Raw genomic sequence first — 17595 nt, forward strand, 5'->3', positions numbered from 1 at the left:
CAGAAAAAAACACAAAACAGATGTAGCAACATCCATAAAATACAGTAAAATAAGATAAACGATTCCAAAAAGATGTGAGGTTTGCAATAAGTTCTAAAAATGGGGAATAAAATATTCCTTACATATCCATATTTAAAGCAAGCCTTTATCATTTACTGCACCTCATTTGTCATAAGAGGTAATGATCCACAAAGGAGCGGAGCAGTCGATTTCACACTTTTAAAGTGGTGCATAGGAGCAGAAATGCTGCCTGTAGTTTTTTTCTTTTCTTTTCTTTTTTGAGTGTGTCACATTCTAATACTTCTTTTTCAAAATGGTGCAAATATTGAAATGTTGCTGAATACCAACACAACATATTGATGTCAGTCCAAGGACAGAAGCAGCATAGTGACACTTTCGGTGTCGGCTGTTGATGAGCTGTTAAGGGTGATGCATGAGGCATTTTCACGCTGATGGTGAGCAGCTGCCCAAGCAGTAGAACACAAACTCGGATGGCTTTCTCCTGTGGATTTTGACTGAATTCAGATCCCCAACAACCCACTTGATCCAATTAAAATTCTAATATTTTATTAAAATAAAAAAACAGTGTTGTCATGTGATTACCTTGGTGGCTGAGTCTACATGTGCTCCTCTCTGCAACAGTTCTTCCACCAAATCTTTGTGTCCCTCTTTAGCTGCCAGGTGTAATGCATTGAGTCCATTCTGGAAGAACAAAACAAACATTGTGCATTTAAGAAACAGTGTTGATTACCTTTCAATCGAACCAAGATCACGCGAACCTTAATATTTGTTCAAACTTTAGAAAGTAACATTTAGTCATCCTTGAGTTTCTACATTTCTTGGATATCATGGCACAAACAATATAAACATATGAAAGGAGTAAGAAAATCTCTGTCCTTTCTGAACGTCTGGTCAATAAAATCATAAAAATGCTGAGAATATATGAGGGAAATGGCTTTTTTTTGTCGTCTGCTAATTATCTGAATATTAACTGCAAGCAATTAGTCGATATTTTCCAAAAAATTGGTTTAATTTCCAAACTTTGTCCTGACATCAGAGGAATGTAATTTATGCAAATGGGTTTGGCAGCCAATATAAAAACAAAAACAAATTATTTTTTGCCCTTTGAGTATCCTCCATCTGAGCATTAATTCAAAAGTTTCAGCACCAACACACTCAGTAAAAATCAAATCTTAACTGAGATAAATGTGCTTAGCAGAAAAGAAAGATTCACCTCATCATTGGTTTCTTCCATCCTGAAGTTAAAGCAGTATCTTAAACCACAAATCTATCTCTATCATCAAATCGGACCCACAGTGGATTTAGAGAGGATGGAGATCCATTCAAGATCCTCGCCTATAAAGTCTCCACTGTTCCTCAATGTTTGCAGTCGGTAAGATCCAGATAGACATTTGCGTCCGGCCGATCCAGAGGCTGTGATGTGGAAGACAAAGTACCATGGACCCTACACTCACATCCCTCCCTGGTCCATTTGCGGCATGTGTGCACACACACCCTTACCAATCAAAAATAGAGACACATCCCCTCCTCTCATGCTCCCTGAGTTGGCAAATGCCAGACGACCAAGACGGTGTAATGTTTCTGCACTGTCATAGAGACATGAAGGATACACAACCAACATAGTTACATTTAGGAGCTGCTGAAAATGTCAGGCTGTCAAAGAGAAAAGTGGGGAATCTTCAAAGGCCAAAGCTTTTAGGGTGGGTTTTCTATCCGGGTGACTTATGATACGCCTTTTAAAAGGTAGAAAATGACTCAACATAACTTAGCTGCAAAATGAAATGCTTACAAAGACCCGGAAAACAAATAAAATCTCAAATATTTGATGCTTGCAAGGATTTCAAACCTTGTTTTTAGAAATTCAAGATATTTTTCCCAAGTTTTAAATGGTTTGAACGTCTGTTTGCTTTAATACTTTCCAAGCTATTCTCAATCAACACAATCAGGATTTGTTTTTGTCTAATTAAGGATCTAAAAAAAAGAAATAATGATTAAAATGAGTCAAAATATTTTTCTCCATACTTCTCACAAGAGAAAAACTAGATTTAAGACTCCAAAACTCTAATTGCACTGTAATTTTTGGCTCAATTTAAAGGATGTCATTTTAAAATTCAGTAAATGTTGGCAAGTCTGATTGGCTTTCATTGTCATTATTTTGGAAACAAAAATGTATATTTATGTTCTAAGAATAAATTTTATTTATTAAGAATTCATTAAGAAAGGCCAACTTGTACTAAGATTGTATACTCATTTTGTTCATATTTTTTCTAAAATAAATCATTTCCAATGTATTGTTGCTCCTGTAATCAAAATTTCAAAATTCAAAAAATAAAAACTAAATGCAAAAAATACTAATTATTTGGCTACATAACATCCAGTTATTAATAATATTATTATTTTTCTGTTTTTTTTCCATTTTGAAGGGTTTTGTGGAACTCCTTTTTTCTAGATATTGCTATCTTATATGATCTTTTCCTATTTTTTGGCTACTTCTTTTAAAAGTGTATTTCTCATTTCTAAAATTGACAAATAAAGTTTTATTTTATTATTGTCAAATAAAATAAATTTTTGACAAAATTTGGCATCTTTTGTGGCTTTCAATGTCATCAGGAAATGACATTTTTCCACTATTTGTCAGTACTTTCATGGCCTTTTAACACAGAAAATGAAATTCCTCCAAATGTTTGAACAGATGCTCAGTTTTTCTGCATCAGCACTAAACTGGTGGATTGTGACACAGCAAAAAAAAAAAAAAAGTCTGCACCACATTTAGAACCATTGTATGAGCCAGGAGACCCAAATCAGCCATTAGACAGCCACACATATGCACACACTCAGACTCAAACGGGTCTAAAGCTCCTTTTCTTCTGAGTCGAGCTGCAGAGAAAAGCTTCATTTAGCTAATGGACGCTCGGCCTCGGCGGTTTGCACTCCACTTTCAGGACAAAAACTGCTGGGCTCCGTCCAACCCAGATTAACATGTGAGCTCCATTTGACCGCTGACCTTCAACATGATCACACATGGTTATATGTGGCCACAATTATTCTGTGTTGCTTCAAGGACCCCAAGTGTCACACGGGGATGAATGAATGTGGGGGAGGGAAGAGAAAAGGGATGCAGATTAAAAAAAAAAAGCAATATCACTCACTAAGGATTAACAATGAAATAGATTAAAATCTGACTCGTAATTTTGGAACAAAACAGCAAAATAGCTCATGCATCCTCGTGAATAATTTTTAAAGTTTAAAAACTAAAAACCAAAAGGAGACAGGATGTGTTCCTCCTGCAGTTCAGAAATCCAACTCAAAACCTGGGGTCAGGATTTTATCAAAAAAATCTCTCTTTTTTTGTTTTGTTTTGTTTTTTTAATAAAAGCTGTAGAATAGAGCTGCATTGTCATGGGACTGTGAGTCTTTTTTTCTTTAATGCCTTTGAAAATCTTCCAGTCTTTGGCACCAGACTTTGGCTGCGCCCAGAGGGTTTCTGCTTTCTAGGATCAGACTCTTCAGTTATTATTGGACACATTGCTGCAGTTCCAGCTCTTACCTTGCAGATTTTAACAGTATAAACCTGCAAAAACCCTAAAAAGAATACCTACTTTTGGATGTATTTCTTATTTAGTTCTGCATTTTGAAGAAACTGTGGTAACCAGTTAGACCTTAAATTTTTTTTTTATTTTTAACAAATGCATATTTGCTTCTTTATCATTTATTATTAATGTAATCCTCCATGTCTCTGTTTGGTGCAGTGTGATTCATGTGTTGTCCCTCTTTCTCCCTTCCCTTCGGGGAGAGCGGGAGAGATTCCAGATTTCAGGTGGCTCATCTGTGCTCTTGTCCTTGGCAGTGGACCTCGCCTCTGGCTCGTCTCGTGCCCCCACCTGTCCCCTAGCTCCATTTGGATGAAGCTCATCTGCAACACTATTCAAACTTGTAGTTGTAGAGTTTGATAATCTAATCCTTCTTTAACAGTCTTGGTACATCACCTGTCCGTCCTGGAAGAGGATCTCACCTTTATGTGGACATCCCTGAGATTTATTTTATTTTTTTTTTCTTCTTCTTCCCAGAATCAGTCTTTTTTAATTATTTTTTCCTTACCAAGAGGGAGGATCTAAGGGCAGGGAAGCTCAGTTTAGCTTAGTCTGTTTAGCTTAGCAATCAGCTATTGTTTATATTTTATGACAGATTTTATGTTTTTGTATAATTACTGGTGTGAAGCTCGTTAAGACAATTGTTTTGTGATATTGGGCTATATAGATTAAACTGAATTAAGTTGTGGTTTGCAGGCTCATAAACTTGCACATTTGGTCAGATCTGAGACTGTTAGAAGGTTTATTATCAACACGAGACTATTTGTTTTTCTCTCAATAACACCAACTTTAAGCCTTAAGGTGACTTTGTACATAAAAATTGAAAATATGCAATTCTTATTTCTACAGTGCATGGAAAGCATGGTAAAATGGGATTTTTCCCAGTTGTTTTATTTTTTTGGTCACATAAACACATGATTATATTGAATGCATACACATTTAGGCTCCACAGCTCCGCAGCTTTCTGTGACCATCTAAAAATGAGCTAGCAGGGTTTCCATTTGGGACAGGGTCCATTGAAGATATAGACGAGAATGTCCGTCACATGTTGGTCACCTGACAAAGTCTCAAATTCAATCACCTGATGGTGTGAAATATCTTAAAGGGCAGCACTCCCCTGTTAAAGGACAGAAGATGTGTGTGTGTTTGTGTGAAATGCAAGGCGAGCTGTTCTATGTTGCACTACACAAAAGAACCGGTGTCCATGACAACGAACAATAGAAAGATGGGCAGGTACCCGCCAGTTCCTAGCAACCAACTAATCAGAGGGCAGTGTATAAATAGCTGCTGTTCATTTGCAGTAGAATTATACAGGAGGTCCACAACAAGGAGACGTGTAAATATGTTCACCAGAATGCGACACGTGTGCCAACATCGGAGAAGCCCACATCCTACTTTAGGCTGTCTCATGACCGCTTTAAATCACGCAGGGATGATGGCGGAAGAATTTCACACCCTGCTCCCCTCCTTCTTTGTATAGTGTAGCTGAAGGTGGGTGGGGGGGCTGGAACAGGTGTCAGCTGACAGACCCCCCAGGGATGAACAGGGAAGTGGGTTTGGTGGAGACGTGCCAGATGACATTTGTGCCCGTCTGTTTTTGACTTTCTCGTCCATCTTTAAATATGGAACCCTCTGAGAATTTTGTTTTTCAAAATTTAAAAAGTTAAATATTCAATTTTTTCATATATATTTGAAAAGTAGCTTTTACATTAAACAAGACTGATTTGGTTTTTCATGGTACTGCTCATTTTCCCTCTTAATTTGCTGTCAAATTCTTAGTTATTGGTTCTGTAATGTGCTGTGGATTTGAATGCAGAAATACAATCATACATAGTATGACCATCTTAAAAAATAGACTGTGCACACAAAAACAGAACAGTTTTCCAGTAATAGATAATAACTTGAGGTGTCTGACCTGGTTACAGGTGCTGATGTCAACTCCGTTTTTGAGGAATTCCAGGACTTTGTCTGTGTTTCCTGCTCGAGCAGCACGGAGGAAACTGGTGTTGCTGTCAGACTGAAGGAGACAGACAGAAAACATGATTAAGTTCTGAAATTGAAACACATGCAAAATACTGTTTTTGATTAAAAAAAGCACAATTCCAGATTACGTGGAGTTTTATCAAGAGTCATTGATTTGGATTTAGTTCTTCTCAAACAGACACGTTTCTTTATAAAGTGTAGTTTTTAACAAAATGCAAACACACCATTAACCATGACACATCTCTCCATAGAACCAACATATACAACTCCACAGGACACATTACAAACCTTTAACTCGAAAACGTCATGAATTAGTTATCATATAAACAACAACAAAAAACAACAGCAAAGGAATATGACGAACTAAATTTCTGTGACACGCTGGAATGTTAACCCCCTCTTTAAGGATTCATGACTCCACGTGGCCTACTTCTCGAAACCATATTCAGAATCCAAACCCCCTTAACATTCCACTCCAGCATACCACGCAGCAGCCAAAAATATCTCCCCCAAACACTGCCAGAGTTTAGAGCCTAAACCTTGAAGAGTTGCAGCCAATATTAAGGATTCATTTTCTTCAACTTTGTGCAAAAAACTTTTGAAAAAACCCAAAGGCCCTAATTGAACTTGACCTTTTATCTGTTATGTCCCATATCTTTTATCATTTTATAAAATGAAATAGCTTCTTTTGATAAATCAGTAGTTGTTAATTACTTTTTTAATATTTTTCTAGTTAACCGGGAATACATAAAAAAAAATGTGAGTGAAATAACTTACTGATTCCAAAAAAATGTCATCATTGGATTTATCTGGATGAATTCAGTTTACAATTAACTGGAATAAATTGAACTATACCAGTCATAAACTAAAGTTCTGTTTCATGCATTACTTGCTGTGTGGCTTTTTGAGAAAAACTTGGGTATGAAATTGGGTTTTGTAAATAAACGGTAAGGTTTGTATATATTTAGCACTTTTCTATCTACTTTGAAGGCCTTAAGTGCTTTAGAGTCACAGTCTCATTCACACACACATTCACACTGCTGCCGAACACTGCAGCCAACCTGTAACTACCAGGAGCAATGTGAGGTTCAATGTTTTTCCCCAAGGACACTTTGACAACCAAACCAGATGTAGAAACTTGTTTTTTTTTTTTTTAAACACAAAATTAGACCACTTGCAAACTTCTGCACCACTGACACACTTAAGCTTTTTTTTTCTCTAAGGCACATGTGTGTCAGGCAGACTCTGCAGGGTCTCACTTGTAAGGTCAGCAACATGATCACCTTAAGGATCCACCCTCACGAAGGCCAAACGTAAAAGGTCCGCGTGAGCACATGCAAACGTGAGCAAAGTCACAACAAACCTTAAAGAGATAATAAGTTTAAACGACTGCAGCAAAAGTAAAACAAAGCAGAGAAACTATTTTTTTTCTTCTTCTTACCAGTAAATCATCCACTTCGGTCCCAAAGTCAGCAGCCTTGTAGTAATCAGTGTTTAGGTTTAAGTCATTGTCATTTTCACTGCTCTTTGAGCCTTTATCTGAAGCACAAGCTTTACAAGCTGCTGCATTACCCATAGTCACAATCCAACTCAGAATCTGAATACTGTGGCTCTTCTTCACTCACTTAAGGACATTATAGAAGTTTTTGATCCATTAAAGTCCTTCTTTGCAGTCGTTCACTCCGCATCCTGCGGTAAAAGCTTTTCCATTACAACCCTCCGCAACTTTCCTGCACAAACATTACATTAAATCCTTCGTTCAGACTTCCGAAATATTCTGGAAAATCCTTCTTCTTGCTTCTTTGTCTATATTCAATTTACCGTTTGCCTCAGCCTTCCCCTCACTGCTGGCTCTGCCTGCCGTTTCCTCCCTACTCTACCTCTACTTTAACAACTGCAGACATAAACATTTAACCCTCACAGTCTATCTCGTCTTGTCTATTTTTACTCCTCTAGGTCATCAGTTCTACCAGGTCCTGGACCTTAGCTGCACGTGACCAGAGCAAGGGCTGCAACAGCTGGGTTTGAGTCAGAATGTGGAGAGAATGGCCTGGAATGCTTTAGAAACACACACAAAAAAATCAGCGCAGATTGACTAAATAAAACGAATGTAATCAAATTTACCTAAGCCTCAACATTAGACTGTACTTTTTGGTTAACGTAAAACTAATTACATCTTTTTTTTACCTCTTTTTCTTTATTTTAGGTGTACTTTGGTACATACAATACTGTCAGGGGGAAAAAAACACAACATTTCTCTTGTCTTAAAGATCGTCACTGTTTCTAACAATACATTTGAACACCCACTCAAATAAAAATTGTGTTTTGAGCGTGTTCTTGTGGCATTTTTCTGATAATGGATGAAAATTAAGCTTAAAATTGCATTTATGACTATTTCTCTATTAAAATTGTTGTGAATCACAAGCAGACGACAAAAAAATAGTTAAAACGTGGCGTGGAAAATACACTAGGTGGGCCACAAGCTCCATATAACAGAAGGGGGCGGGGTAAATACGTGCCAACGGTCCCACCCACAATTCAGAGGCAAATTCCTAATAAATTACTGATGCTCTGGATTAACTATGTCCAACAAAAAAGTTTGCTTTTTTTAATTTTGCCATAAAAACAACATAATCATAATTAAAAGACCACTGGGAACACTTTTACAGTAGATCAAAAGATGATGGGAGTGAGTTTTTAATGTATCTACACAGAGCTCCCCTTTAATGTTTAAAAAAAAAAAGTAAGAGCCCTGCTATAAAACTGATCCAATTATGTTTTATAAATAAAACTAATCATTTTCAAATGATTTATTTCACCAGCTCCAAATAATTGTATTTCCAATCAAAATAAATCCAATGAAAGCCCATCCAATTTTTAATGGATCCCCAGCAAGATTTTTGTAAATCTGACAAATTATGATGGAACATATTTACGAATTACACTTGGTCTGTTCTTGCAATGAAAATAAAATTGAGCTCATCAATTAAGTATTTTATTAATAACTAATCAATCTTTAATAATTTAAAATTGCCTGGTAACACAAAATGCTGTACATTGGAATAAAAAATATAAAACAAATAGTTTTTCATTAATCACAGTTTCCCGCATTCATGTATTTTTTTTTCCAGTCACATGGCTTCTTTGCTTTGTCACAAAAACTGACAATTCAAGATGCTTGTATGAAAATTTTGCATCCACAGGAAGTGCTGCAGTGCTGAGGTGTATGAAGAGCATGCCTGCCCGTCGGCTACCCTCCCTCCTCTCTCCATGCTCCTGCATGGAGAAATGGCATCAGCTGACTCAGAAGCCGAAAAAAAAATCCTGAAGAAGATAATCGGGGAGGATAATTGTCAGCTGGAGCAGGTGTTTACTATGGATTAAACCGGCCTCTGGAAGACGATGTCCTCCCACACTTAAGTGCTCCTGGTTTTAAGTCACAGTGAGACAGAGTGACACTCCTTTTCTGTGTCAAAGTACACTGCACAGACTTTTGTTCTAAGTTAAAAAAGAAAAACTCTTTATGTTGAGCCAACATTCTTTAGAAAATATTTTACAAAGCATGATCAGAAAGGTTCTTTAGAAGTATGGATGAATATTCACAGATGTCTCTGGTCCCAAACCACTCGGGAAAAGGGGAAATACTGTAAATTAATTGAAAAAATAGAGCCAAACCTGCATCAGTTTAGCTGTATAAGACCTCTGTTTGAAACCATTTTTGGTTTGATTAAAGAAAACTACTTTTCTGCCAATTTTATCAAAACCCCCTTTTAGCTGTCAATAGTACATCAATTGCTCTGCTACACTTCCCCTAAGTTAAAATACAATGTTTGATTTAATTATATATTTAGACTATTTTAGATTAAAAATAACACAAAAATGGCAATTTGTTACTGTAGATAAATACAAGGCTGCAACAGGGCAGATTTAAGCACATGGTCAAAGCACTTAAGCCCTGCGTCAGTTTGCCCTTCTGGTGTTCCTGTCCCGTACAGTGGAGGGCCATTCAGGGTTTATCGTCTGCACAGACTGTCAGCGTGACTCAGGGGAACCTGTGAAGCTTGAGGAAAGAAAGCAGTGCCGTTGTGTTTGAGTACAAACATTATGAAGATAAAAATGTGGATGGTCATCCACAAACTTCAGCAAGGAACCTTTACAGATGTACTTCACACAGGTTTAATACTAAAAAAATGAACACAATGGTTTGCTATAATGAAGAAATGCATTTTAGGAACAGAAAAAATGTTGAATAAATGAGAATTTATCAAAGAGGAACGACTTAATTGACATCTATGCTTTTTACCAGGCGTTTTCTTTCGGCTCTTTCCCGTCGTCGCCTCCTCTTCTCTCTGGCTTTCTGCAGCGCTTGATAGTCTGCATGCTGCTCGAGCTCACGAGCTTTCTTCAGATGAGCAGCAGCATGGGCCATTTTCAAACACCTTCCTCGTAATTTTGGCCAAAGAACTAAAGTTACTCATAAGAAAAACCTCAAAGTCACGCGCAACATGAAGGTTTCTCACAATTCTTGGATTATATTCCATGAAACCACTTTGAATGTAACGTTCATCCAAATTCTTCAACTAAAAAGGCTCCAAAAAATAAAAAAGTTTCCACTTTCTACATGTTGCCTCCTCTTCAGGTTAAACATAAATCCTCTAAAGACCAGGAAACAGTCGCCTTGCATTAAAATGTAGTTTTTGCAAAATCTTTGATAGAAAAGAGACAAAGACTGAAAAAAGGCCCGTTGAAAAATGAGAACAAAACCACTCCCTCGCTCATTACATAGTACAGCAGGCACAAACGCACATCCACACAAGGGAATGATCCCCTCCAGATGCAGATGCAAAATGGGATTTGTGCATGCTGGCACAAGTGTGCATGTGAATGCTACTGAATGCACGACCTGCAGCCACAGGAAAGTGTTTAATGCCAAAGGGGTTTAGGGAAACGGCATGCCAGCAGCCAGCTGACTGCTGCTGCACCACAGCTGCTCGCTGAATCTGTGACAGAGCTCTACATCCGGAGCGACAGAGGTGCACTTTAGGACAGAAAGTGGGAGGGTGGTGCACTCCACAGCTGTTTGATGCATATGTTTGGTTTCACTGACACCAGCCTTTCACTCCAATCATCTTTTGATCTATTGTAAAAGCGTACTCAGTGGCCTTTTAATCATGATGCCGTTTTGAGGCAAAATTGAAAAAAAACCTGTGTCGTTTTTTAGGACATATTTTCTGCAGAGAGGTGGTAGTTCATCAAAAAATTGTGAGAAGTAAGTCTGCCCTCATTTCCCATCATACCTTTGTTTGCTCATTAACGATGCAACAAAAATGACGAGCAATATCAGAGCAATCTAGCCTTACATTTTTGAGCCAGATGCCATCTTGGATGAGGAAAACAAAGACGTACATGGATCTATTTGTCTGAAAGTGGATGCATCAGAATGGATTGGAGCAGGGAGTCTGCCAACTATAGCACCTACGTCAATGCTACAGGCTATTTCCCATGGGCATATTCGGACTGCTCCTGACACAAATGTAATTTCAAGTGTCATTTTCTTCATACATTTCCTCCATTTATGAGAAAAATACAACAAAACCCGCCTTAAAAACACCATTTTAATTGGAGTGGGTCGTGAAAAAGGAAAAAAAACTAACAGAGGATGGGGCGGCGAAGAAATCTTTTCCTTTTTTTCAGAAGAGGAGCATCTGCAAGCTACATGATGTCCCCCCGCAAGGGCAGAAATATTCTAATTGCAGTCTGCCCTCCGTATTGGCAGCTGATGGAATTAAATTTGACATGTTCATATATGTGACCGTGTGTGTTTGTGCGACTCCACCGCCGGCGGATGGCTGCCAAGGTCTCCTCTGTCTCTGTCAGTGCAGCTATGTTACTTGGAAGTCTGAAATTTCAGCAGCAGAAACAGGGATGCATCTCACACCTCTATTTCTGTTCACACATCCTGCATAATGGGCTTCACGGCCTCAGTCAACAACATCTCTCACTGCTAGTAATTATGAATGGGAAAGATTTGCAGAGTCACACCGCTGTGTAATACAGTTTGGACTTGTTTTACCCTGAAGCATTAATCCAGAGTGTTTCAGTTAGTTACATGGCAATCATGCTGTTTGGAGGAAATTGTGTTTATGCGTCGCTAGTGCCCTCTACTGGTGATACATGCAAAACTCAACAAAACCTAACAAAAAACACATGAAAAAAATGTCAGAAAAAAACAAACATTAAGTATAAACAATTATTTTAAGAGAGAAAAAAAATGTTCAGTAAAAAAGATCAATTAGATTACTTTTACAAATTGGGGTAACGTGGGTTTAAGTGTCTTAACCTGACAATCGATTGGCAGTTTGGCTGCTCAACACAATGAGGTAAACAGCCGATCCATAACCTAATGTTACCATAAAAGTTAATGCTGCTGATAGTACACCTAAACACTTCCATCCTTCAGAGTCTGGAATTAAGTCTGGAGTCGCTGCATGAAAGATTTAAGGCAGACTCAAATCCAAGTTCATGTCAAGTAACCATCTCCAGTAGCAAGGCAACAAAAAGTGCAAAATGAAGTCATAAGATGAAACCCTTTTAAGGCACAGGTGTCAAACTCCAAGCCTTGAGAGTCAGCATCCTACATGCTTTCCAACTAACATGCCATTAAAGCTTTTATGGGAAAACCCACTACAGATGACACACGGTAGACTGACACCCCTTTGTAAAATAAATATTAAAAAAGTAAAAGAAATTCCATTAAAACTTCCTTGGAAAGAAACTTATACTCCAAATTATTTTAAAATATTTTTTTCAATTCAGTGCATGCATCTAATGCAAGATGTTTAAAGCAAATCTTTAAAGACCCATTCTGCATAAAATTGTGTTTTTAACATGTTCTTGTGGCATTTTTTTCAAGAGATGGGGGACATATGTTAAGAAAATTAAGCTCAACATGTGATTTCTAAAAATGTCTTTATTCATACCATTGAGAATCAGGAGCAGACGAGAAAATGTTTGAAAAACTACATTGACATAGAAGCTACAATCGGCAGGCCACAAACTCCCTCCTCGGCTTCATTCTGATTCATCCACTTGCAGACAAATAGATCCATGTATGCCTTTGATTTCTTCGTCTGAGCTGGCTGGATAACTCCACTATTGTTCCCCATTTTTATAGCACTGGTAATGTTAGCTTGGGGTTGTGAGGGGCTGAAAGCTAGTGGAAGAGAGCGTACACAAAGGGATGATAGGAAGTCATGTTGGGCTGACCAACAGTTCCGCCTACAACTCAGAGACCAATTTCTGACAAACTACTACCTCTATGCAAAAACTATGTTCTAGAAAACGAGACAGTTTTTTTTATTTTGCATAAAAAAACAGCACAATCATAATTAAACAACCACTGGGAACAATTTTACAATAGATCAAAAGATTATCAATCAAATATGATGATTTATTTTTGGCTTAATCAAAGCATATTGGACAAAAAAACAAACAAAACAAGATGTTTCTAATATATAATATTAGTTAAAAATATGACTATTTTCTGGTCTAACACTGACAGTGTACTGACATACAAATACACAATAACTTGAGCAAAACTTACATAAGACATTATACATAATTTCACCTTAACTGATCCTTTGTGAAAGTTGTGATAAATTGGGAGATTACAAACTAACAAATTGTGAGAGTGTGTTCGTGTGGGCCAGTGTGCACTGTTCACTTAAGGGTCAGATTACACTGACAGGAGTCTAAAGGAAAGCTGATGTGAGGTATCGTTTCTGTAGGATGCAACACACAGGGAGAGAGTTAATGGTTCGCTTTTCCATAATATAGATCCGAGGGCTTTTATTTGGCCCATTAGGATTCCTTGAAAGACTGAGACAGGAGACAGGGAGATCAGCACAAAAACCCTGTGCGAGTCTGTTCTGCTGCATCACACAGGTCCACATACACTAGACAGGAGAAAAGATACAGAAACAAAAAAACAGAAAGCAATATCAGTTACCTATGAGGTAAGTGTTTGAAATGATCTTCTGGATCTGCCTGCTAATGGAGCTGTGGTGCTGACATGAGAAGTTCAGTGTCCCATCACATTTCATGGGTTTGAGATTTATCGGGGACTCAATGTTTTTTTTTTTTTTTTAAACGGTCCTTTTTAAAACTTCTTAGTGGTTATGTATGCTTTATGATTACCAATTTCAGCCAATTACACAACAGTTTTACAATATTTATTTATTTTTCCTATTTTATTTGTATTAAACTGTTTCACTGGTGAGTAAAATTGTGAACTAATTTAATTAAAGATTTCACTTGTTGCCCCCTAACAGATTTTTTTTATTATTATTTTAGTATCTTATTTTTTCTTCTTTTTCAATACAGATTTTTTAAACTTTGGTCCACTCAAGGAAATGAACTAACATGTGGCAGATAATCAATCAAATAAGTAACAGCCTGTCAATAGAAACATCTTAAAGTATCAGGAACTAAAAGCAGGTATAGTGCTTTTCTACCTTACTTGAAGGCCCATTACAGTCATACATTTCCTGCATATATTTTAATTCTGTTTAGTTCAGACACCAAAGTAAATTATTTTATATTTCAACATTATTTTTCATAAAAACTTTGAAAAAAAAGAGTAAACATCAATGTTTGACTGGCTCATATTTTTTCTGTTGTTTGCTAATGGTTCATTTCTGTAGCAAAACAGCACAAGGGCATGATGACAACAAACCAAAACAAAAATTAAAGATAGTTTTACTTCTTAAAAGAGATCATGAAAATGCATACCTGCTTAAAGAAACTAACTAAAATGTTCTGAAATAAAGAAATGTTAAATTTTAATACTACATATACACAGTATGCATTTGTCTGCTGTTCCAGATCAAACAATACCTGCAAAACTGATTTTAGTAAATGTAGAGAAAGATCTAATAAAAATGACTTATTTAGAAATTAATCATTATTAATTTCAGCTTGTTGCAGTCTGAGCAACACTATGATGACATGATGAACGTTAATATGTCAATATATTGTGCAGTACTTGTTACCTAATTAAAATCCTGACTCGCTTGGATAACTAAATGAACAAAATGCAGAGCAGCGAGGACATGACGCAGGCTCAAGCTAATTTTAGCAAGAAAGGTCAGATCCATAAAGGGCACCAAACAATCCTTCCTCCACTCTCATTGTTTTTATACTTAACTAAATGACACTAATTCAAATTCAATAACATCTGCTCAAAGCAGGCAGTCAACAGAGGAGACCGCACCCAAACACAGTGAGCGATGACACTGAGGCACCAGAGGTCTGGGAGGGGCTTCAGTGAGACGGGACACGCAACCTTGATTCTGTAACGCAATATCCCCAGATTTAAGAAACACCACACCCTGATGCAAGTGGACCCGCGCTATGTCCGCACAATGCCATCTGCGTGGCCATCGATGAAAACATCGGATTTATGACTGCTGATTTATAAGAGCTATGACCAGCTCCATTGTTTATTTATGACCCTCCTCTGTCAGACAGACTTACTGCAGCCCCATTAGGAGGGCAGTGCTACACTGACTCATTCTCATGCTATCGGCCTTCGATACATCATTGCCTTTAAAATCTGGATTTTGTTAAAGCGCAGACTACTCTCCTACTTTGAAATCAGGTTTAATGGTTGCTGCATCAAAAGTACTGAAACATGATCACACCACCAAAACCAACACCAGCATTTTCTGTTACAAAAAAATGAGTTAGCTACAAGCTAGAAAACCAAAGAAAAGGCTGTCATACTAACTAATGTTATTCCCATCATTTATCTTTTGAAGTCTGGTCCTGTCCATTGGGAATCCATAATGTTGGCTTGCAGTTAATTAGATGAAAGAGCAGACTGCGGGTTAATGGTAAAGAAGTTAAATAAAAACAAGGGAGATGTCTCACATGATGCAGTGGAAACAATTCAAAGCAAGTAGTGTGGCAATAAACCTTAAAATAATGTGACCTTACCTATATACATGAAATTCCTAGTTAAATGTAGCATCTTAATCTAAAAAAGAGCCTGTACAAAGTGTTCTCTATTCTGGGCTGCTCTGATTCAGGGTCAAATGACAAAGGGTGCTGATGCATAAACTGATTTCACTGCAAGTCGAATGTGCCATTAATAATGAAGAGTGTGACCCAAAACCTGCTGCATTGCCCAGTCAGATGAGGAATGCTGAGTGACGCTGGCTCACTCGTAGACAGAGGCAAAGATCTGAATGGACTCTAAATAAATCGAACGCAGTCTGGGACATAGACGAGGAGCAACAAACAGGGCTGCAGTTAGCAAAAGCCAAAGGCTTCAGGTTTGATCTGGTCTATAAGAAAACAAACACAGACACATGCAAAGTAAATGGTCCACCCGCTCATAAACCAACTCTATTTTCAGCTGTGTCATCATATTGCGTTGCTATGCATCGGTTTGTCCCCATCTGCATTGCGTGCCATGATCCGCATGGTTTTCAACAAGTCAGCGAAATGTTTAGATGTGTTTTCCAGGGAGAGCACCTTCACTTACTCAAATTAAACGTGATGCTGGAGGAAGCAGGGAGCCTGCAGAAAGGAGGACCATTAGGAGAGAGCAGATTTACATGAAGGTGTTCCAGCTCTGCTTCTGAGAACTGCATTGATTTATCAACCACACCCAGCCCTCTCACTGCCTTTCTGTTTCTGACTGGAAGCAGTGTTATGAGTTCATAATCAATAATTAACCACTAAATGCATCCCACTGCCCCCAGTCAAAGCGCCCTTGCCCTCTAGGAGGTAGGGGCACAATTCAAGCCACTGGAATTTTCAATATTCAATACAACTTTCCTAATATGTTGCAGATGTTGCCAGAAAGCCAATAGCCTGCAAGCTTTTCCTCATCTAATAAAGTTTCAGACTTTTTCTCCACCTATGAACAACCTTCTCTATTAAGAGAAAAAAACTCAAATTCTGACAAACTATGACTCATCAAAAGATGCTATTTCTGCCTTTCCATGTGGGGAAGATGTGGCATCGCAAAAGTGTGTCAGATAAAACTAGGACAACCCAGCTGTGTGGAGCCAGGTGACGGGACAATCTAGAATACAGAATATCAAGACAGCGTTCTTATCTAAACATAGATATGCTGATGCATCACGTGGATTAAGACAAGACACAATCCGTACCAATGAAGGTCATACACAATTAAGGTAGAATCCCACATTTCCTCCATTTAAAAGGTTTTTTTTTTAGAAAGATAAGCTTGTCTCAAGTGTTTAAAAACTGAAACAGAAATATGGAAAAAAATTTGTGCACAAAAACATCTGGAACATTGACCATATATAGACCAGAAAAAAGATGGTGGCGTGTATACGTCTCAAGGTTCAGTGTCTTTCTAGTTATTGCATTCTAACAGTATTTTTCATACTCATCTCTGGTCTGTTTGTGTAAAACAGCAATGCATTTACATCGCTCTCCTGACAAAACCTCCTGGATTTGGATTTTTCCATCATTGACTGTTTTAATGAAAATATTCGTCTCGTCCCTGAGATCACTAGAGCAACAGAGGCTGAGTAACTCGACCTGGCCGGCAGGAAGGGTGCGAAGACGGTGTTGAGATTTTAAACAAAGATGAAGGAAGTGCCTCACAGTTAAACTAAAGTTAACACCACAGCAACTCCCTCTGCCCAGCATCTTTTTCACTAATGCATGGTTGCAAGTGAATAAATTTAACGAGATTCAAATTTGCATCAATAACAGGAAGAGACTCTGGAACGCCAAAGGTATGATCTTTACTGAAACATGGCTAATTCCAGACAACATTATCAATGGAAGTCTATGGGATTTCAGCTTTTGGGACCAGCGGTTATTTCCTATTTGAAATGCGAGGGAAGAGGGGGTCACTCAGTCCAGTTCTCATTTACAGTCAATGATGTGGAAACAAAAGCATTCTGGTCTCACATTTCAGTTGGTGACATCAATTATTTCTTCATTTTTTTAATGAAAC

The 17595-nt window shown here is 37.8% G+C and overlaps 1 protein-coding gene across 13 annotated transcripts in view; it reads right to left on the bottom strand.

Moving 5' to 3' along the window:
* Positions 1-17595, bottom strand: part of ank2a (ankyrin 2a, neuronal) — a 63480-nt gene that overhangs the window by 39979 nt on the left and 5906 nt on the right. For all 13 annotated transcript variants that reach the window (XM_036213053.1, XM_036213035.1, XM_036213057.1 and 10 more), the window contains exons 2-3: positions 5527-5628; positions 604-702 (exon numbers count right to left, since the gene is read on the bottom strand). In XM_036213053.1, the coding sequence (XP_036068946.1) occupies positions 604-702; positions 5527-5628 (201 nt within the window). The remainder of the gene's footprint in view (positions 1-603; positions 703-5526; positions 5629-17595) is intronic.

Source organism: Oryzias melastigma, linkage group LG1 (genome assembly GCF_002922805.2).
Source record: "Oryzias melastigma strain HK-1 linkage group LG1, ASM292280v2, whole genome shotgun sequence".
Lineage (NCBI taxonomy): Eukaryota > Metazoa > Chordata > Actinopteri > Beloniformes > Adrianichthyidae > Oryzias > Oryzias melastigma.